The sequence below is a fragment of the Danio rerio genome, chromosome 25 (genome assembly GCF_049306965.1).
Source record: "Danio rerio strain Tuebingen ecotype United States chromosome 25, GRCz12tu, whole genome shotgun sequence".
Taxonomy (NCBI): Eukaryota; Metazoa; Chordata; class Actinopteri; order Cypriniformes; family Danionidae; genus Danio; species Danio rerio.
The window spans coordinates 12,482,245-12,506,677 of NC_133200.1; the positions used below are offsets into that span (position 1 = coordinate 12,482,245).

General features: G+C 38.0%; 1 protein-coding gene across 34 annotated transcripts in view; it reads left to right on the forward strand.

Moving 5' to 3' along the window:
• agbl1 (AGBL carboxypeptidase 1) overlaps nucleotides 1–24,433 on the forward strand; it is a 395,646-nt gene that overhangs the window by 350,497 nt on the left and 20,716 nt on the right. For 24 of the 34 annotated variants that reach the window (XR_012400282.1, XR_012400287.1, XR_012400283.1 and 21 more), the window contains one exon: nucleotides 13,928–14,091. Coding sequence is in view for 27 of the 34 variants with exons in the window: in XM_073942875.1 (XP_073798976.1) it covers nucleotides 13,928–14,091 (164 nt within the window). In the remaining 7 variants the exon portion in view is untranslated. Of the gene's footprint in view, nucleotides 1–13,927; nucleotides 14,092–16,671; nucleotides 16,895–24,433 lie in introns of those variants that run through there. The other 10 variants (XM_073942879.1, XM_073942878.1, XM_073942881.1 and 7 more) reach the window with 1 other exon arrangement.

The window sequence follows — 24,433 nt, forward strand, 5'->3', positions numbered from 1 at the left end:
GGAGGAAACCCACACGAACGCAGGGAGAACATGCAATCTCCACACAGAAACGCTAAACGAGGTTTGAACCTGCAACCCAGCGACCTTCTTGCTGTGAGGCGACAGCACTACCTACTGCGCCACTGCTTCGCCTATTATTATTATTATGAGTTGTAATTCTATTAATTTATTATTATTATTATTATTAATATTATTAATATTATTATCATTGTTATTATTATGATTATTATTATTATTTTATTATTATTATTATTGATGTTTTTATTATTATTTTTTATTGCTTAGACCAATATAATTGTTTTTTGTAAAGATTATAAAAAAAACTAAAAAAAGCTTTTTTCACATTTTTCATGGGAATTATTTATCTGTTTATAATATTGTTGTGATATATATATATATATATATATATATATATATATATATATATATATATATATATATATATATATATATATATATATATATATATATATATATATATATATATATATATATTTTATTTTAACTGTTTGGTTTTTGTATGAATTTATTACACTATTTATAGAGCATGGAATACATAATATGTAATACACAATCATATGTATTTGTTTGTTTTCTAGGTATTGTGTTTTATAAATATTGTGTTCTTCATTAATTAATATTCATTTATAAATAATATCAGTAACTTTATTTATTTTTTATTATTTGTTTATTTGTTTATTTATTTATTTATTTATTTATTGTAAATATGACACATAAGCCTGTTTATATAATCATTTTAATACTTTTCTATAGTAATTTACTATAAATTATCCAAAACATGTAATTTTCACATTTCTATCGATATACTTTTATCCATTCCACTGCAATCCTCCAAAATGGAGGGAAAAGCTTGCGTTTGCAGCAGTGGCGTGGGCCTTTCCTCCAGCTGATAGCGGTGTATTGAGTGGCGCAGTGCCATGATGATCAGGCCGTTTGTGACTGAGATTAGCTTGAGTTAATAAGAGCGATCAGGAGGGCTAATTGAGCTCTGAAAGGCCATGATTTCTGCTGTGGATGTGTGTGGTTTTGGCAGTCGTCCTGCTGTCTGCTTGGCTCTCCACAACTCTGGCCTTATCAAGGAGAAAAACTGTCACTCTAATAAACAAGCCATTCGTCCCCGCAGACCCAAACACTGCTCCACAAGTGAAGGAGAGATGCTTGTGGGTTTTTTCTATTGTTTGTATGTTTTACTGAACAAAAAAAGAAAAAAAAAATTCAGCAAAATTGTTGCAAACAATATATAGTTGTTGAATTTAAACTAAACAAAAAAATTGTTGTTTAACTTAATTTGTTTGTTTAAAGTCAGCCCAAAAAAAATGTTTACAACCACTTAACTTAAAAAAATGTAAATCCAGGGAATAATCTTTGAATAATTTTTTTTAGTGTTTTTCCACTTTTCTAGTTATTTAGAAATGCTACGATTGATGCTTAAAGTGATTTAGATTGGATAATTTGCACTCTATACTTAAATTAATAGAGTGTTCATAATTGTTAGTGTTTGTAGTTAATTTAATTCAGTTGTATTTTATTTTTTATTTGTTTTATTTCATTTTTGTTGTTTGAAAAAGTTATAAAATGTATTTATATTTTTTGTATTTTTGTTCCATTTGTATATATTGTATTTTTATTTGTTTTGTTTTTTTATTTAAAAAATGGTGTAAAATGTTTTATTTTGATATTTATTTATTTTATTTTATTTATTTAATTTTTCTTTTATTTTAACACACACACACACACACACACACACACACACACACATATATATATATATATATATATATAATTTTATTTATTTATTTTCTCTAATTTTATTTTAATTTAATATAATATTATTTAATTTTATTTTTGTTTATTTTCTTCCATTTTAACTTTATTATATTATATTATTTTATTCTTTAAGTCTGAATGTTTTTATTTTAATAGGTCTATAAAAAAATATTTCCCCAAACTATTCTGTTTTTTTTCCAAGTTGAACATTATATATTTTGTGAGCATATGATATCTTATAATTATTTCTTTGGTGAATTGTCAAAAATGTTAGTTAAATATAATAATAATAATAATAATAAATAATAATCAGAATAATAATCAATAATAATAATCATAATAATAATAATAATAATAATAATAATAGAGAGAGGCAGTAGGTAGTGCTGTCGCCTCAGGTTGCGGCTGGAAGGGCACCCGCTGCATGAAAACTTGCTGGATAAGTTGGTGGTTCATTCTGCTGTGGACAAGAAAATTAATGAATGATAATAATAATAATAATAGTTATTATTATTATTATTATGGACATTAAATATTAATTAAAATAATAAATAATTATTTATTTTAAAACAAAATGACTTTAATTTTGAGATTTTACAATGATTTAAATTTTATGACCCATCCAAAAAAAAAAAACAACGGTGGGATATTGGGGTAAAATTTGTGCAAGTAAACAGAGCATGCAGTTTCATGTGCTTTCAGAATTATACAGTAAATGTCAGAATACAAATGTCAGACATAAACTGAATGGAGCTATCTATTATAACTTCACAACATGATACAAAACAACAGGTTCGTGGTTGCTTTTCAGTGCTCTATTAGTGGTGATCTCCATGCAGTCACAGCAAAGGGCTTGAGTTTGCACTGGTATTATGACATGAGGGATTATATTGAGCAGAAGTGAAAGGGCCGTTCGTCAGCTCAGATGATCAGTGTGACTCCTCGATGCAAACATGCCGAGAATTGATTTTCAGCTCTATATGCATTCAACACATGCAAGCCCCGCTTTGGCTGTAAATTATTGAAGAGCGAGGCCCAAACACACCACCACACTCATACTGAATAGCTCGCCGTCATCAGTTTTATTTTATTTTATTTTATTTTATTATTATATTTTATTTTAAAATATAAATTTTATTTTATTGAAATTTATATTGCACTACATCTTGTTTTAATGACGTGTGGATTTATATTGTTATTATTATACTTTTTATTTAATTAATTTTATTTTACCATAGTGTGTGCAGTCTGTAAAAACATTAACAAATTATATTTCAAAAAGTCAAGTACTTAGACATAAATAAAGTACACTGCCTTTTATAATAATCGTAAACGCGGGTTTTTCTACAAAAATTGAGAGGCAAAGCAAGATAAATCAATCACTTTATCCTTTTTACTAAGGGATTTATTCATTTGTTTGTTTGTTTGTTTATTCATACATTTATTTATTTAATTAATATATATTTTGTTTGTTTTTTTGTTTAATTGTGTGTTTATTTATATAGTTATTTTATTCTGTGTGTTTAAATTGTCATTTTTTTCTACTTTGGTGTCTCCTGATAAACTAAAGTGAACACTTATTAATCTGATATTTAACTATTTATTAGCTTTTAATTATTAGCTTTTCATCAGTTTTCAAATGAGTTCCTTCACAGAAATTCTGACAAAAAGTACTTTCTATTTTTCTTTTCTTTCTTTTTTCAGTGTTTTTTAAAATAAATTTGTTATTGTGTTTACATCAGAAATGATGCGATTTATGGAGCAATTTATCAAAATTTTGTTTTGACATGACAGAATGCTCATAACAGAAATGGCAATTTTACATTCTAAAATACTTTAGGTTAGATCAAAAGTAATCCAAAAGTAATCTGATTACATTGAAGTAAACTGCAAATTTGGCATCTCAAAATTTTTTGTCATAATAAACTTCAGTTTTTACATACATCAAACACTATTAAAATTGACACATTTTCTTTATATTTTTAGTTTATGATATATATTATATATATTTTATATATATATATATATATATATATATATATATATATATATATATATATATATATATATATATATATATATATATATATTTATTTTATTTTTTTTTATTTCATTTTAAAATGATGTTTAAATCCAAGATGATGCCTGTTATGATTTTTATAGAGCAGAATTCATCATAATTGTGTTAGATATTATGATTTTACATTCCAAATTACTTTACGTTAGATCAAAAGTAATCAAAAAGTAATCTGATTACATTGAAGTAAACTGATAATTTTTCTTCACAATATTTGTGTTTAGTATTAAACTTCAAAAATTGACTGATCAAAATTGACCCACTTTTTTACATTTGTATTTTCATTTCAATATTTACAAAATTATCATAAAGTAATGCTTAAATCCAAACTCATGTCAGTTATGCAATTTATGGAGAAATTAATCATAATTTTGTTAGGTATTATGATTTTACATTCTAAATGACTTTACGTTAGATTAAAAGAAATCCAAAAGTAATCAGATTCTATTGACGTAAACTGCTAATTTTGCATCACAATATCTGTGGTCAGTAATAAACTTCAGTTTGTATACAGCATCAAAATTTACCTATTTCTTTGATATTTTTATTTTCATTTTATTTTTGACAAAATTTGAATAAGTGACATTTAAATTCGAAATGATGTAAATTATGCAATTTACTGAGCAGTTACTCATAATTTTGTTGGATATTACAATTTTACACTGTAAAATACTTTAGGTTAGATTAAAAGTAATCCAAATGTAATCTGATTACATTGAAGTAAGATATTTTACCACAATATCTGTGTTTAGTCAAAATAAACTTCAGTGTGTATACGAAAAAATAAAATTTACCCATTTTTTTAATAGTTTTATTTTCATTTCAATATTTAAAAAAATTATTATAAAGTGATGTTTAAATCCAAAATTATGTCAGTTTTGTGAATTATGGAGCAATTTATCATGTATTTGTTAGATATTATGATTTTACATTCTAAATTTCTTTATGTTATATCAAAAGTAATCGGATTACATTAAACAAAAGTCAAATTTTTTTATAAAAATCCATATTTATCAATAAACTTCACTTTTTAAGTACATCCCACATGAACGACTGAATTTGGGTGTCTCGTTTGTAAATTCGTGACCTTGCAGTGCTGCAACGGCTCATAATGAATGTTGTGTAATGGAAACCGCGCTGCTTGTAGGATTGACTGGATCTGTTCCTCAAGGGAATCGCGCAGCGTTCACATGCTAATAACACGCTCCAGCGAGCAGGTGCAGCTGCTTCTTGGCTAAATAATCTGCCGTCATTATGTTATGAACGGCATAATCTGACAGAAAACTGATGGCTGAAACAGGCGAGGTTAAAGACTTCATTTGAGGCAGGAATCGATACTATATGGAAAGAACAGATGTGATGAGTGCTTGGAGGATCTTCTAGTGTTCATCTTTGAAATGACTGAATATTGTCGATAAAAGATGTATCTTTCAGCTTTCTTTTGATCAATTTTAAGATCTAAGTGAAAAAGAACAAACTCATGTCTGACATCTTAAAAGTGTTGTTTTTCAAAAAAAAAAAGTTACAAAAGTAAATAATATTTTATCATATATAATTTTATATATAAAAGTAAGTAATATTTTATAGATATTTAAATTTATTTAATATTTATATACACTTCTATACAGCTGTGTGACATTTAAAGGCTTAACTAGGTTAATTAGCTTTTATTCTAGCCGAATTAAAACAAATAAGACTTTCTCCAGAAGAAAAAAAAAAATTATAAGACATATTGTAAAAAGGTCCTTGTTCTGTTAAACATCATTTGGAAATTATAAAAAAAAGAAAAAGAAATCAAAGGAGGCCTGCAGTGATAATATAATATAATATAATATAATATAATATAATATAATATAATATAATATAATATAATATAATATAATATAATATAATTTTATGAAACATGCAGATGTTTCATAAATTTACAACATATGAATTAGAATATATATATATATATATATATATATATATATATATATATATATATATATATATATATATATATATATATATATATATATATATATATATATATATAAATATTAAAAAATATATTGTGATATTATTATTATTATTTTTATCATTATTATTATTATTATTATTATTAATATTATTAATAATAATAATAACAACAACAACAACAATAATAATAATAATAATAATATAATTTTATATAATGTAATTTAATGTAATATAATATAATTTTTTATATACATAGTTTTTGTTATACAGTATACATTTACATTAAGTCTTATTCTGGAATCCTATACAGTGAGTTTTATATATGGTAATGTACAGCTCACTGAAGCAGGGTTGTGTGTTTGTGTGTGCGTAGGGATACATGACTGTTTCAGTGCTTGCGCTGTGTTTGTTTACTAGTGACAGAAGATATTGTTTGTGTCTGGATTTCCATTAATGGTCGTTTCTGGAACAGTGAATTATATGAGAGGAGAGTTGGTGTGCAGATTCTGTCTGGCTCTGACTCAATGCTACAAAACACTGAGAAATATTGAGACTGCCAGTAAGAAGGAGATATCTGTGAACTATAGTCATGAACATGTATTTATAAAATGGTTCATTGAACTGCATGGCTGATGATTGCTTAGCAATGGAAGACACCACAGCACCACATTGAATACGACATACAGTATTGTACAGTGATAAGAAAAGCGTATGAAATCTGCAGAAAGGTGGTTCGTTAGGACTGGGATTGGGAAAGTTAATTTAATGACATGCGATTTTACGGTAACGCATTTCTGCCACACACATATTTTTTTCCCAATCAGCTGTCGTTATAACGGGATCTTTTCTCGTAAAAAACAACATCTTTTCTCGTTATAACGAGATCTTTTCTTGTTATGATGAGATATTTTCTTGTTATAATGACACCTTTTCTAGTTATAAAGAGATTTTTTTCTCATTAAAACGACAACTTTTTCTTGTAAAAACGACATAATTATCTCGTTATAATGACATAATTAAGTTGTCATTTCCACATCATTGTGTTAATTTCTATATGAGCCACAAGATGGCAGAATAAGACAGGTCAATGTGCGTGCTTTAAGTAAAATCTTTAAGGTTCCGAAATTATAGAGCTTCAATATGGGAATTTACCAGGCATATTCTTTCATATAGGCACTGATGTTCACTTGTTGTTCCAGAATAATCTTTTGACATTAAACGTAACCCATAAATAGCTGTGTTGAGCCTACAAAAGTGTACACGTAATTTGTAATGTTTTTTGTCTTTCTGTTGTATTCATATTTGAATTCAAATATGTATTCATTATCTCCAAAATAAATAAAGAAACCCAGCCGCTTAAGGCATCGACCAAGCTGAATCGAGTGCTCTTTTGCCCGCTCTCTCACAACCTAATGCATGCATCTAAAAGCTCATTTCATGCACAAACACACCTTTTAAATGTGAAAAACTGGACAACTAAAAGTCAAGGGAAAAGCAGTTACACCACCTGGTGGTTATTGTGTAAAGCACCAAAATGTTTTTTTTTTTAATAAAAGGCGGCCTTTGTTGCTGCAGAACGTTCGAGGTTACTAAAGTAACCCTTCGTTCCCCGAGGAGGGGAACGGAAGCACTATAAGTGGATTTGATTGTAAAATCCACGCATTGGGAGGTTCGGTTCAGAAGCTACTCGTCTGAAAGAGTATTGAACGGGCCAATTAAGAATGAATTGGCAGCGCAAGCCTGCGCAGGTGAGCGGCATAAGCAATCAACTGAGTATATAAGCTCACCTGGCGCCAGCAGACGCTATCCTTTTTAAGCTGAAGAGACTTTCAACAGCTAAGGGACAGTCATTATGGCGACGGAGTATAGTGCTTCCGTTCCCCTCCTCGGGGAACGAAGGGTTACTTTAGTAACCTCGAACGTTCCCCTTCGGGGGAAACTTCAGCACTATAAGTGGATTTGATTGTAAAATCCACGCATTGGGAGCCCATTGAAAGCGCCATAATGACTGCACCTTACCAACACCCCCGATGAGGAGATAGTCAAGCAAGCGTGACGCACCCACATCATGGGGGGCGCGGTCCTCCAACGTGTCCCTGGCCCTAATTTATCCTACTTCAACAGAAGTTTTACGGATTTATATATATTTTTTGGGAAGTCGTGAGCATCTAGATAATTCTAGGAAAATACGACAGTACGTTGGGAAGCGTGCAATCCCGATAGGGAGGACGCTGCGGAGGCCATCCGTTACCCAAGGGGGGATAGATGGCAGAATTTACATATGGACTAGCCCTAAAAAGGGGGAGTACGCATAGCAAAAGAGTGGTTAGCGGGGAGGGAAGACACGGGTCCGCCCAGGGGGGGGGGACTTAACCGTGGCTGAATAAGCATATGGGATCGCCTAGTGGGGACCACGCATAGCAGGCACCTTTACCCAAAACGCGGGCTGACCAGCGGGCAGACCTACAACGTAGTGGGCCAGCAAGTGACTCCTCCGCTGAGTCAGTGCTGGGGGCCACGGAGGAATCTGCAGGGCTCACCTGACGGGGAACTTTACTGACAGATAAAAAGGCGCACGTATCTCCGTGTTAGGGAAAATGGCGCAGCAAGCGTGTTTCAACACCCTACCGAATTGTTTCCTCAATCACCAAGGGTTACCTAATACCCTTGAGGAAACCGGCTCCACTCGCAGATTGTAAAACCTTGCAAATGTGTTGGGTGTCACCCAGCCCGCAGCTCTACAGATGTCTGTTAGAGGGGCGCCGCGTGCGCGCGCTCGAGAGGATGCGAAGCTCCGAGTGGAGTGCGCACGCGCTCTCGGGGGACGCGGCTCATCTCGGCTCTGATAGTGAAAGAAAGGCATCCACAATCTAGTGGGAACTTATTTCGGTACGGCACTTCCCTGCTGCCGACCGCTATAACAGACGAAGAGCTGCTCAGATGATCTAAACTCTGAGTGCGGTCCGGATAATACGCAAAACGCGAACTGGACAATAAAGAAGGGCTGGGTCTGCCTCCTCCGAGGGCAGCGCTTGCAGGCTCACTACCTCGTATTAAAACGGAGTGGTAGGAACCTTGGGCACATATCGTGGGCGGGGTCTCAGAACGTGAGAGAAGCCAGCCCAATTACAGGCACGAGTCACTGACCGAAAAATGCCTCCGGGTCCTCGACCCTCTAATCGATATCAACGCGACCAGCAGAGCTGTCTTCAGGGACAGAAATATACTGAGTCGAGGATCGAAGGGATCTGACGCGGCTTGTGTAGCGAGGGCGAGATCCTAAGAGGGCATGAGAGGGGGCGGGGTGGATTAATTCGCTTAACGCCCCTGAGGAACCGGATGATGAGGTTATGCGTTCCCACGGTGCTGCCAGCCACCGCGTTATGAGAGCGGAGATGGCAGCCACGTAACCTTGAGTGTGGAGGGCGACAGCCTGCTCTCCAACTTCTCTCGGCGTAAAGAAAGCACAACGCTGATCTGGCAAATTACGGGGGTCTTCTCAGCGAGAGACACACCATTCAGTGAATAGACTTCACGTCAGGGCATAGGCGCGCTCGGGGAGGGGGCTCTAGCCCGAGTGACGGTATTAGCCACCGCAATCGGAGGTTACCTAAGTCTTCCTCGCGTCTAAAAATCTCTTCAAAGATCGGCGAGGGTGCCAGGTGGTGCCCTGTCCCTGAGAGAGTAGGTGCTCTCTCGAAGGGACTGCCAGGGGAGGGCTATCGCGAGGGAGAGCTCTGACATCCAGGTCCGGTTGAGCCAGAGGGGCGCAACCAGCAAACTGTTCCTCGTCCTCCCTGACCTTGCACAGTAACTGCGCGAGCAGGCTCACTGGGGGAAACGCGTATTGCGCGTGCCCCGAGGCCAGCTGTAAGCCAGTGCATCCGTGCCGAGAGCACTCGGTCAGGGAAAGAACAACTGGCAATGAGCGATCTCGGGGGAAGCAACAGATCGATCTGGGCTTCCCCGAATCGCGCCCATATCAGCTGAACAGACTCGGGGTGGAGTCTCCATTCTCCAGGACGCAAGGCTGCCGTGAGAGCGCATCGGCTGCACGGTTGAGCTTGCCTGAATATGAATGGCGTGCAGCGATTTCAGCCGCGGATGACTCCAGAGGAGCAGACGGCGGGCGAGCTGAGACATGCGGCGAGAGCGCATACCCCCTATACGGCTGATATACGCCACCGCCGCCGTACTGTCCGTCCTGACCAGCACGTGTTGCCGCTCCAACACCGGAAAAAAACGGTGGAGAGCGAGGAACACTGCCAACAGCTCCAGGCGATATGCCAATGCAACTGGGTACCTTTCCACAGGTCCGCAGCCGCATGCCCGCAACGCACAGCCCCCCAGCCCGTGTTGGAAGCGTCTGCTGAAACGACAACAAGACTGGACGCCTGTTCTAGAGACACCCAGGCCTGTAGGAACGAGGGGTCGCTCCAAGGGCTGAGGGCGCGGCGACACAGCGCAGTAACAGAGACTCGGTGTGCGCGCGCGTGCCATGCGCGTCTGGGGACTCGATCGTGAAGCCAGTGCTGAAGTGGTCTCATATAGAATAATCCGAGCGGCATGAAGCGGCTGCGGATGCCATATGCCCCAGGAGCCTCTGAAATAGTTTCAGTGGGACCACTATTTTACTGTCGAGCTCTCTCAGACAGTACAGCATCAGCTGAGCGCGCTCTCCGGAGAGGCGCGCTGCCATGGTGACCGAGTCCAGCTCCAGCCCGAGAGAAGAGATCCTCTGCATGGGGGCGAGTTTGCTCTTTTCTCGGTTGACCTGAAACCCCCACAGGTGGAAGTGCCAGAGCACTTTGTCTCTGTGCATAATCAACTCTGTGCATAATCAAAGAGAGGGCAAAATTCAGCCAGTCGTAAAGAAATTGAGTATGCAGATGCCCGCGAGCCGAAGGGGCGCTGAGGCACCCTCCGCGGGCTTGGTGAGGACCCGCGGAGACAGAGAGAGCCCGAAGGGGAGGGCTTTGTATTGCCAAGCTCGACCTTCAAACGCAAACCGCAGAAACTGTCGGTGGCGAGGAAGAGTGGAGACATGGAAATACGCGTCCATCAGGTCTAATGCTGCAGACCAACCCAGAGGACGAACGCACCGGAGGATGCACTTCTGCGTGAGCATTCTGAACGGCAGCTTGTGCAGGCAGCGGTTCAAAACGCGCAGATCTAGGATTGGCCGTGACCCACCGCTCTTTTTGGGCACGATGAAGCGTGGGCTGTAAAACCCGCTCTCCATCTCGGCTGGAGGGAGCGGCTCGATTGCATCCTTCGCCAGGAGGACAGCAATCTCCTCTCGCAAGACAGGGGCGGACAGAGGGCTGACCCTGGTGAATACACACCCGTGACTTGGGGGGCCGTTTCGCGAACTGAATCGCATAGCCGAGTCTGATTGTGCGTATGAGCCACCGCGAAGAGCTGGCCCGCGCTAACCAGGCAGGCAGAGCTCTCGCTAATGGACTCATCGCTACAATCGCTGACGTACCAGCAGTGGGGCAGCGCGGAGTGGGTGTGCTGATCCGGGAAGCTCGCGGGTCCCACGGAAAAGCTGGAGGTGAGATATTTGCTCTCACTCCAAACCCGAGCTCCGGAGGGGAGGCTCGAGGGGTGGGAGAAAGGAGACCGTCCTCCCAGCGCTCGTGAGCCACTGGCGAAACGCACCGAATCTGCAAGCTAGAAAGCATAGCGTCCCAGACTGGCAGATTTTGGGCTGTCACATCTGGGGAAGTGAAAAGTGCCCTTTCATAATGTTTTCATGGCAGTAAAAAGTGCCGTTGGAAATGGGGCCCCGCCCTCCAGCGGGGAAAGAGCAAGTTCCCTCTTCTCCAGATGGCCTGTCCCAGGGGCGCTTCGCGGTCCGTTGCCGGACTTAGCGGCGTTCTGGGCAGGGGGGCTGCCTGCTTCCGAGGTGCCCGACGCGCTCGCTTCGCCGGAGACGTGTGCGGGGGCGGAGCAGCTCTCGTAGGCGGGCGCCTTCGGCGAGGAGCAGGTATGAATGGCACGGCGGGCGGAGCGGGCTACGGACCGCCGATAAGACATCACCCACCAACTGCTCTCTCACCGTCTTGAATTCCTGGGTGAATTCACAGACAGTGTCGCCGAACCTGGCTGGGGATATGGGGAAGTCAAGAAAGCGGACTTTGTCGACTTTGCGCATATCAGCCAGGGGTGGCGCTCCTGGACCACTAATGTGGACATCGTCCTCCCCAACGCACACGCAGCGGACTCAGTAGTCCGAAGAGCTAAGTCGGCGGCAGTGCGAAGCTCGTAAGCCTGGGTTGGACCCACCCTCGTGCAGCTCGGCCAGCGCCTGCGCTTGGTAGCGCTGGTAGGTGGCTATCGCATGCAAGGCGGAAGCAGCCTGGCCCGCAGCTGTGTAAGCTCTAGCTCCGAGGGAGGTAGATAACTTACAGGCTTTGGATGGGAGACGAGGCGGACCCCGCCAAGAAGAGGCGCCGCGCGGATTTACCGCCATCGCGCACTCAACCTGAGGAATCGCCACATACCCCCTGGCTGTTTCACCGTCAAGAGTGGTTAGGGTGGAGGAACACGCAGCACGAGCAGAAAAAAGTGCTTTACAAGACCGCGTGAGCCTACTGTGCACCTCCGGGAAGAAGGGAACGCCCCTCTAGTCGGTCCGGCCGCGGAGCTGAGGGATAAACCATCTCCAACCCATGGCCGAAGCAGCCCGGGAAAGCACGGCTAACATGTCCGTTTCAGGATCCGTAGTGACAGCGCTCACCAGCCCGAAGGGGGCGAGCGGGTCTGGATCATCATCGGACAATGAAAGCCCACCCTCCGATGCCGCGGTGGACATCTGGTCTCCGGTGTCATCGGGCGTAAGGGCTACCATCTGTTAGACGGATCGCTTCCCCCGCCCGAAGCTTGGATGGAGCGCTTAGAGGAGCGGGAGGTCCGCGGGCCCGTGGACGACGGATTATCTCTCGCTGAAACCCTCAGATCTGCCCGAGTGCCCGCTGCAGAGCAGGGGACAACTGGGGTGGTTCGCCCTTTTGCAAAGGCTAACCGCGATCTTGCGCAACAGTCATGGCATCGCAATGACGACATGAACTGCCCGCGAGCAGCGCATTAACATGCTGGACCCCCAGACATGCAACGCAGTGCCCGCGCCCATCATCCGAGGACAGGAAACCACCGCATCCAGAAACGCACAGTCGGAGCGCCGTCCTGATAAGGACGTGCTGCACGACTGTGTTGCTCTTTCTGTGAAGTTTGCAACTTTATACGCACCGCTCTGGAGGACCGGACCCAAAGAACGCCAGGCAAGGGAGAAACCCAGCTCGACCGTCTGCCACTGCGTGTACACACTCTGGACCGGGAGAATGCTCTCGTTCGCTCAGAATCGCTGGTCACAGCAGGAGGAACCCTCATCGACTCGATCAGAAAGTCTCTGAAGCGAAAAGGGATAGCGTCTGCTGGCGCCAGGTGAGCTTATATACTCAGTTGATTGCTTATGCCGCTCACCTGCGCAGGCTTGCGCTGCCAATTCATTCTTAGTTGGCCCGTTCAATACTCTTTCAGACGAGTAGCTTCTGAACCGAACCTCCCAATGCGTGGATTTTACAATCAAATCCACTTATAGTGCTGAAGTTCCCCCCGAAGGGGAACTGCATGTGACTGCGCAGGACAAATTGCAGCACTTTGCGTGAAGAAACGTGTTTTCTCAGTACCACATCTGTATACCCTGACCTATTCTTTGATTTTTTTTGTCTATATGTGTGCGTTCAGAGCAAGCAAGCAATGGAATTTTAAAATAATATTTAAAAAAAACTGCGATAAAATAGTTGTCGGGATTATTTATTAATGGATTAGCCCAATATAAAACACATTTACTTGACCAGCTTATCTAAACAACAACATTTTCGCCTAGAAAGTCTCAAAACGTAGATTTGTGATCCAACAGTAGCAGTATTTATCGAACAATAATACGTTAAGTCCTCCGCTTGGCACCCGCTGAGGGCGGAGTGATACACACAGGGTGAAGAGGCTGTAATTACTTAAACAAATGTTCACATTTCAAACGCAGAGGGCTCATGAAGGGCCTTTTTTGTGTTGTGTTTTTTGGGTGTGTATCAGGGTCTGCAGACGGGCACGCAGGAGCTAGAGGAGATGGGCCTGAAGTTCAGCCAGAGTCTGCTCACTCTCAGGAGGAACTCAGCTCATTACAGCAGCCGTCTGATCCAGCACACGTCGGCTCTGCTCGACCTGGACGACCGGTTGCTGCCTCACAAGTCCAACACGTGAGTGGAAAACCAGCTCATTCACACACATCCTGGGATATAAACTTGTTTGTTTGGAAACACTTTTTTAATGATACATTTGAGTATAAGTAGACTGTCTGCTTAATATCTGCTGATTCTACTCCTTCAACAGGCATTTAACTAACTATAAAAAACTTTATTAAGTACGTCAACTTACACTAACCCTAAATCTAACCCCAACCTAGCAGTCTACTTACAATCGAATGAGAATTAGTTGTCATGTAGATGCTATGTAACTTAAATTCAACAAACGGACCATCAAAATAAAGTGTGGCCATTTGTTTATTTTCCCCTTAAATTAGTTGTCATATTTAGTGCTTTATGGTCAGTCACATTTTATTTAGTACTGGTTTGAGTTACTGTAAATCTTTGATAAATAATAATACCTAATATCTGAAGAAATCATTACATTAGTACTCAGTGGAAGTGGTGATTCATTTTTGTTGCTTTGTATTTTATATGTTGCTTTTACGCAACAGTTTCAGACTTTGTGTTCTTAGTAATCTGCATAATATTTATTTCTTTATTTTAGTTGTTTATTTAGTTATTTAGTTAGTTAGTTAGTTAGTTAGTTAGTTAGTTAGTTAGTTAGTTGGTTAGTTGGTTAGTTAGTTAGTACTATATCTCTTTTAACATTTATGTATTAAGAAAATGCTTCTATCTAATGAGTAATATCTGAATTTAGCATTTGCTTTGAGTAATTGTTTCTTTTAGTTTCCTCGTTTGTTTTTTATTTTGATGTTTGTTTGATTTATTTGTATTTTTTTTTGCAAATTTTTACTAATGTTTCCCTTGACTTGTAGTTAAATATGTCAAATTAGTTTGAAATACAGTATGTGTGTGTCCAGAGTGTCAAAAACAACCAGCCTGTTAATGGTTAAAATACATCCACACACTTTATTTATTTATTTATTTATTTATTTATTTATTTATTTATTTATTTATTTATTTATTTATTTATTTATTTATTTATTTATTTATTTATTTATATATTTATTTGTTTGTTTGTTTGTTTGTTTGTTTGTTTTTTATTTTTTAATTTAATTAATTATTTATTCATTCAGTCTTTTTTTTTCATAAATTATGAACAGTCACTGCAATTGCACATTTGCAGATTTTCACCTTTTTTCATTATTTTTCTCAGTATTATTTTTTTATTTTAGTATTTATTTATATTATTTATTAAATTATTTAGTCATTCATTTCGTCATTCACTCATTTATTTATTTATTTATTTATTTATTTATTTTTACTTTATTATTTTATTTATTTATTCATTTATTCATTTATTTAGAAATATGGAGATATAGAAAATGAGCAGACCTGGTGGTTCTCCAGGAACGTGGTTGAGAAACACTTATTAGAAAAACCTCTAATAAAATACCCACGCTATTTTGAGCAAAAACTTCACAGATACATTCTGGGGACGCCAAAGATTATTTAACATCTCATTAATATGTCCTCTTCAATGCAGGGTTCACAAATTAAAGTGGTAGCTTGAAAAGCTTACACTCAATGTCAATATAAATCCACAAATAGAAGTGCATTTCTGTTAAATGGCACAACTGATGCCAAATTTATGATCCGCTTGCTGCTAGCGTGTGGTATTCACCTCAATCACATCTTAAATAATGTCAAAAAGTCAAATAATTCAGCTTGAGAAAAAAAGGCATCCTGAGCACTCAAAAATGAACCTTTACTCACATTTTACTGAAGTGGTTCCATAAACCTTTATGCGTTTATTTTTCTTTTGAGCACTAAAGAAGATTTTTTGAAAAATGTTGTAACCATTGACTTCCATAATCAAAAAAATAAAATAGCATGGAAGTCAATGGTTACAGGTTTCCAACCTTTATTTTAAAGCTTCTTCTGTGCTGGGGGGACATAATGGCTCAATGGTTAGCGTTGTCACCTCAAAGCAAGAAGGTTTTGGCACCTTTCTGTGTGGAGTTTGAATAAATTGAGTTAAATAAACTAAATTGGCCATAGTGTATGTGTATGAATGAGTGTGTATGGATGTTTCCCAGTGCTGGGTTGCAGCTGCAAGGACATCCGCTTTGTAAAACATATGCTGGATAAATTGGTGGTTCATTCCACTGTGGTAATCCTTGATGAATAAAGGCGCTAAGTCGAAGGAAAACGAATGAATGAATAAATCTTCTGTGCTTAACAGAGAAAAGGAACCCAAACTTGTTTGGTACAAGTGAAAGTTCAGTAAATGAAGACAAAGTGTTCAATTTTGGGTGAACTATAATATACTTTGAATATGATGTGGACAGAGACTCATTTAGCTGCTATTCAAGTGTTCGCTTTGCCACTAAAGGACTTTCCACTTTCTCTCCTTTCCCAACTCTTTTCTTCTACACACACACAGACATTTTTTTCTGTCTCTCTCGTTCCCTCTGTTTTCCATTCCTCCCCGTCCTCGAGTTAAAATTCACTTAGAGTCCTGATTTCTGTCATGGAATGAAATGGACCAAAGCTGAGCTATTGATTTCTGCAGAGTTCAATTAAATCCCTTTTGTGTGCGTTTTGAATTGTTACATCTTGTCCGCACAGACGGCTCAGTGTTCGCAGGAGATTATCCCAGCCCTCGCTCTGCTGCAGGATTTCACACCGTCTCTTCCTTCTACTTTACTTTACTGAGGAGAAGAGTGTAAACTTGACTGCTCGCACCGAGAGAGCTGTCTAACTGAACTGTGAGCAGCTGCTTATGGGACTCGTCTGATTCTGCTGAGCTCTTCTTAGATGAAAAATTAAATAAACTTTTGAGATCAATAATGCTTTTTTGTTTGAAGTAACTTCAACGTTTGATAGGCGCCATGCTCATTATTTTCTATTTTGTTATTATTATTATTATTATTATTATTATTTATTTATTTCTTATTTATTTTTTATTATCATCATCATTATCATCATTACTTCTACTACTACTACTACTACTACTAATAATAATAATAATAATTATTATTATTATTATTATTATTATTATTATTATAAAAACAATAAGATTATTATTTATATTAACACTAATATCATCAATATTAGACATTATTATAGGCAAATTATTATTTTATATAAATGTAATAATAATAATAATAATAATAATAATATTTTCATCAATATTATATATCATTATTAGGCTTATTATTTTTTATATCATCATCATCATCATCATTATTGTTATTATTAATATTATTATCATCATTATTGTATTATTAATGATTGTATTATTGCATTATTGTATTATTATCATTATTATTTGTAATATTATTATTATAAAATACACAATTATTATTATTTATTATTCATTATACAAAATCATTTGATTGCTACTATTGTATACAATACAGAGAAAAGATTGTGTCCATAAAAATACAGACAGTATAAAAGTATACATTTTAATTCCATATATAAAATATTATGATATTTAGGTTATGCGAGATATAAAATATTCAAATATATTTATTTTTCTATGTAATATAATAGTCATCTTTTTATTATTCATTCATTCATTTTCTTTTCGGCTTAGTCCTTTTATTAATCTGGGGTCGCCACAGTAGAATGAACCAACAACTTATCCAGCATATGTTTTACGCAGCGGATGCCCTTCCAGCTGCAACCTATCACTGGGAAACACACACACACACTCACTCACTCATTCATTCACAATAAACTACAGACAATTTAGCTTGCCTAATTCACCTATCACACATGTTTTGGTCTATTTATTATCGTATTCTATTATTTTATATGTTTTATACATGTAATAATTATATATGTATTTACCATCATCTATTACTTTTTTTAAACATCACTAATAATGCAATATTGTTCAATAAAAACTTAGCACGTCATTTTGTATTGTACATTAAAATAGTTGTAATGGTTAACTCACATTATTATTATTACACTTTAGGCGACACAGTGGCGCAGTAGGTAGTGCTGTCGCCACACAGCAAGAAGGTCGCTGGTTCGAGCCTCAGCTGGGTCATTTGGCGTTTCTGTGTGGAGTTTGTATCTTCTCCCTGTGTTTTCATGGGTTTCCTCCGGGAGCTCTGGTTTCCACCACAGTCCAAAGACATGCGGAACAGGTAAATTGGGTAAGCTAAATTGTCCGTAGTGTATGAGTGTAAGTGAGTGTTTGGGGATCTTTCCCAGACATGGTATGCGGCTGGAAGGGCATCAGCTGCGTAAAAACATGCTGGATAAGTTGGCGGTGCATTCCGCTGTGGCGACCCTGGATTAATAAAAGGACTAAGCTGAAAATGAATTAATTTATTATTACACTTTATTTATTTATTTGTTTGTTTATTTCAGGCTTTGTTTTATTGTTATTAACATGTTTAAGCTATATAATTAGATCAGCAGATGGCCAAGAAAAGTCCCTGTTTAACTAGTTTGGGTGTGTGTGCCTGCGTGAGTGCATTTTTTACAAACATGGACCAAATGTCCCCACAAGTATAGTAATACCTGTAAATGCAGACCTTGTGGGGACATTTTATTTATTTATTTTTTTCATTTGTTTTGGTCCCTAAGATGAAAACGTCTCATAAATCACGCATAATGAAGTTTTTTTAAGATGTAAAAATGCAGATTGTTTCCTATGAGGGTTATGTTTAGGGATATGGTTGAGATATGGGCATAGAGTAGTCTCTACAGTAAAAAAATCATTATGGAAGTCCCCATAAAGATAGCTGCACAAGTTATTGACTAGGGCTGTAACGATACACGATATAAAATCGAAATCGCGACACTCAGATCTACGATCCTGTGTCGCGGTGTGATAAGGGAGAATCGCGACACACCCCGTGACTACCTTTCCAATAACGTCACGAGTGCCTGCAAAAGTTGAGCTAGTTGAAGAAGAACCTGAGGAAACACTTTTTTTTCCGCTCAACATTACGATCACTGCTCCGTTTAAGCCCTCGCAATTAGCGTTTAACCGGGAGAGCTCGCACGGAGCTCTTAGTAAGGGACTGTCTGAATGTGTCAGGAATATCAAAAACAAAACCAACTTAACCCCTCTTGACAACAAACAACGGCAGAAACATTGCCAGTGCTGTCAAAGCATTGTTGTTAATGTGGCTGCGCAGAGAGGGATGGGCGTTCACCAGATGCCCCGACTCCTCTGCAGAGGAAACTTTTCTGTAACCTTGCTGTTCCTTTCTGTTTGAACCTTTGAGAGTTAACGTTACGTGCTGACTGACAGCGCGATGCGTGAGGCCAGGAAACAGGACGAAGCTTTCAGTTAAGATGAACACAGTTTCTATAGTTATACTTTATTTAGAGATAAAGGTATATGACTCTGTATATAATCACTCTATCTTGCTGGAAATTTATAGCCGTTTCGCTTTACTTCAGGATGCATGCCGCTCTGAAGGTCTAATCGCTGTTTTAAGTTATCCAGAGCTGTATGAATGTACAAATCTCGAATATAACAATAGCATTAAATATTACAATTGTAACAACACAGACAGCAACACTTATGCACAATCGGTACCCAGCTAATTCAGTCGTTTCATAAGAGGACCGCGCTTCTTCTCTTCTTTTTTCCTTGTCAACATAAAGGCAGTGAGATGCGCCTTGTTTTCGGCTTATAAGGCATGTATGCACATTAATGCAATAGCATATTTAAACAACAAAACTGTTTACAAAAAGTCTACATATGCGTGCGTTGTTGTTGTGTTTTCATCATGCAGCACGCGCACTTGAACCGCGAGGGAGAGAGAGGAAACCATCAGGACTTATTCTTTAAAATAATGATTTCTATTAAAATGTAAAAGTTTTTGTTATAATAATAATAACAGCGGGGCATTAAATAAATGCATATTTTCCGTGGAGCGGGCAATTTGAGGTAGACTGCGATTTTTATTTGACGGAAGAAAAAACATGATTGGAAAAAAAACAGCCTATGCCGGTTGTTAAAAAGAATCAGTCAGTATTTTCGTTTTGTAATATAAATTAATTATTTAAATGAAAATAATTTAGGGCAGTCCTATTTATTTTATTAATTTTATTTAAATTATTCTGCTCTTCTGTGCTAAACACTGCAGGTGCGTGAAGATGCTCTGTTGTTCTGTTCTGTTATTAATATGCTAGCATTTAAAAATAAATCAGTAGCCTATTTTAAAATGCAATATTTAATGTGTCAGACACAAAATAGACACGTCAATTTGTTTAATATAAAATTAATAGTAATCTGACCAGTTCACCGTTATTATAATAACCCATTAATGAGCGGCGGTTGTCTGTTAGCAAAATTAACCGAAATGAGCATCCCTAGTAGCCATTTAATTTACTTTTTCTATGTAAGAGAACTTGATTGAAAAAGAATTTTTAACATGCTTGAACCATCTACACAATGGAGTTTAGTTCGGTTTGGTTTTTCAAAAGTATTTTGTTACAAAGAAAACAAAAATGATATAATTCTATTTATTAAAAAATAGTTTTAAAAATCTTTTTTTCCCCACCCCACACGAAAAAAAAAATCGTGATACGAATCGAATCGTGGGTCAAAAATCGTGATACGAATCGAATCGTGGGTTTGGTGTATCGTTACAGCCCTATTATTGACGTATAACCCTCACTATTAAGTATGTGTTTTTCAGTAGCAATCAGATCAGTGCCGATGTGTCAGTGGACACACAGATGACAGGACACTGTATTTCATCTCTGTTTTTATTTTACTTCATGCGAGTCAGTTCAGCACACTCAACTCAACTGAAAAAGTGATTATCCCGGACATGGTGAACTCAGAGCTGACAGGATGCACTTTTTGTTTGCAAAGCATGCCAATTCACATTCAAATAGCTGCTATTTTCCTGCCGAACACATTTGGTTCTGCATTTCTGAATGAAAAGTAGCCCGACGGAGCTTTCAGTACCTGCTCAATGTCAAATGAAGCCGGCGGCTCACAGGAACACGCTGTTTTCCTTCACTCTCTGCTCTATTATAGCTTTTGTGCTTTATCCAGAAGTTCAGTTCTTTTGCTTTCATGTTTTAAAAAAGAATTAAAGTGCACAGAATTGATTTTCTAGTAATAAAGCGTGACTTTTTTTGTGAATAGATTAAAAGATGGGTTTATATCAAAGGCAGAATGTTGGAACGATTAAATTTTGACCCCAATTTCAGTCTTCTTAGAAACACTTTCTGATGATGTTTTCTTATCTAATGAACTGAAGACGCAAAAGAATGGGTTCAGTTCTAGAGCACAGTAAATCGGGGTCCACTTTTGCTTTCAGGGATCACTTTAGACCCGTTTAACTCATCTTATATGAGCCTATAGAATGCTGAGCCTCTAAAATAAAGCTAAGTACTTTATTATATGATATAGTTAAGGGTGCAATAGGTCATTGACAGTTCAGAGACAATTTTAGTTATGCTGGTTGAAAATCTCTTCACAACCTGATGGCATTTATTAAATAAAGGGGAACTCATGTATTTACATATGTATTTTAATATTCTATGGAAGTGTGAGACCAAAAAAAAGTTCATCTAATCAAAACGTTTGGTCCTAATATTATGATAGGCTGTCCTACTTGCATGTTAAAGGTATGGTGCAGAGTGTTTTTTTTAAGGGTAGATTGTGTTTATAGGATGCGAAACAATGTCTACTTATCCTTCATTTTTGAAATAAATAAATAAATAAATCACATACAGTATCTTACCTTGATTTTATTTTGCTACCTGGCTAACACAGCTCAAAGTCACCAGAAATGTCATGCCTCTACTAGCATCCATTCTGTTGTGTGAATAATGTCAGTGTAGTATAGTGGTATTAGTTTGAGCCTGAATCAGACACAGAAAAATCGCTGAACCTCATCCCTGCTCTCTAAAATAAAATCTCAAAATTCAAATTATAAGCATGTGTTGCTAAACCAAACGTTCTTTCTTGCGAAATGAAGTTCATTATTTTAAATGTAGAACACAGGGAAAGCAGCCTGTAATGATCTGAGTGGGGATCGAACCCAGGTCTACGGTGTGGTTAGCAGTAGTTCTTACTAGATGAGCTAAGTAAGCAACTAGTGGCCCAAGAGCAGAGGAGGAACAAACTTAGTCCACAATGTATGAATTAAAAAAAAATAATAATATAGTCTTTACTGAAAAGAATTTGACAAAAAGGAGAGATAATATCTCTCTACAGCCAGGGTTGAAAAAGTACAAAAAAAAAATAGGAAAGCCAAGCTTCCTAAAAATACTTACAAAATAAAATAGACACGAGGGTCTCAGAACAATCAACCAGCAAAATAGCAAGCAAAAAAGTCTTGAGAACAACTTAACTGGAAACTGGATGAGGCAGCAAGAGGTTGGGTTTAGGACTGAAAATAGAGCAGGGTACAAAGCAGTCTTATATAGGGCAAAGAACAGGTGGTGGTGATTACGCTGATTACAGGAGAGTTTAGAGGAACAAGAGTCACTACTGCCATCTTATGTTGAGGAGTATAGGGCAATATGTGCGCCCCCTGGTGGGTTGGAGGACGTGATAAAGTGCTGAGATATCACACAGCCGCATAGAGCAGGGGTGGCCAACCCTGTTCCTGGAGAGCCACCTTCCTGCAGATTTCAGTTGCAACCTATATCAAACACACCTACCTGTAATTATCACGTGATATTCAGGTCCTAATTAATTGGTTCAGGTTTGTTTGATATGTGTTGCAACTGAAATCTGCAGGAAGGTGGCTCTCCAGGAATAGGGTTGGCCACCCCTGGCATAGAGAGACAATTTACATGCTGGTGAACAGGGCTTGACATTAACACCTGCCAGCCTGCCAAATGTGGGTAGCTGTCTTAAGGCTGATTTTTACTTCAGCGTCAAGCGCAGGTGTATGCTACGGCACGGCCTGCGCGAAGACGCATAGCCCTCGCCTGACGAGCACCTCTCAAAAACTGCATAAACTGCTCAAAAATGAGCGAGTTTAAACCACTTGTACATTAAGGAAGCATTCAGAAAAAAACAAAACACCAGCAAAGAAACTCGACACAGAGGAACATAGACACCTCACTGCCAACTAGCATTTTGGAAGTGTCATTGCAGAGCAACAGAGACAGCTCACAGAAGTATGAATGCACAGCTATGCCTGTTGCATGCGCCGTGGGTCACGCTGATCACTAGACGCAGAAGTATAAACCAGGCTTTAGACAGACACCCCCGCCACTTTGGCTGGTTGAAAATATTTTTGAAGTTGCCAGAGCTGCCTTGTCCCTGAAGATTAGAAATTTAGTTCAAGACCGTTTGTCAATATGCGTGCAAATGTGATCTAAGAACCGAGAAGCACGTGAAAAAAAGAAAGCAGGTGAATACCTAATGAGAGGATGATCGGGCGCTGAGTGAGACACAGGCGATCCTTGCTCACAGACATTGTAAGCGAGGCACAGCTGATGTGAAACACACGAATGCTTAAAAGTTCCTGTTTCCTTGCACAAAACAACAGTGCTTTAAAATGCAACTGGTGTGATTGTTTCTCTTTGAAACAGATTGAAAAAAAGCGGTTAACCGTGGACACGTGATCATCCTTTTATTATCGCACACAAAATGTTTTTCTCCTGCTTTCTTTTGCTTGCAGTTTTTTTTGCTAATGTAGTTAAGTTATCACCCTTTACAATAACATTGCTTTAACAGGAGATTACTCTCCATTTATCTGTAGTTACCTGATGATCTGGGATCTTTAGCCTGGACAAACTGCTGTGTAGAGTTTTAGATAAATGAGAATATATATTTTTTTAAATGTCAGTTGTTTTTAAGAACATTTTTGTTGAATAAAAAGTGTATTTGCACAGCTATATTTAGCTTGTTTTGACTTAATTTTTAAAATTGTGGCAAGGAAATAATTAGTTTGATGTGGTCAGAGAAAAAATGGGTAAATACTTTGTGTTGAGCCCTAAAAGTCATGTGAAATAAAAAGGTAAAGAGGCATGTAGACATAACACATCATTTAAATCAAGTCATTTTAGCAAGCCAAAGTAAATATATATGAAATATTTTTCCCAACAATAAAATTGTAGCTAGTGAAAATGGCGAGAGGTTAGTAATGTTAGAAAGAAATTTGAGATCATCAAAAATCATACAAAGTGGCCTCTGGTGGATTTTTAAAAACAAATACTGCGAGCACACGTACCTCAAGTTACGTATTTCATTGTCCCCAGAAATGTAGACCTGGGTATGTATCCATAATGAGCCTGGGTTGGAAAATTACCTAATAGAGATGTATCTCTTTCGTGATGCTAGTGGTCTAATCTGATTCAATGATCTTTGCTAAGCTAAGCTAAAAGTGCTGAAAAGGCTGAATGGATACAAAAATGGTAAAACTCAACTATTTAA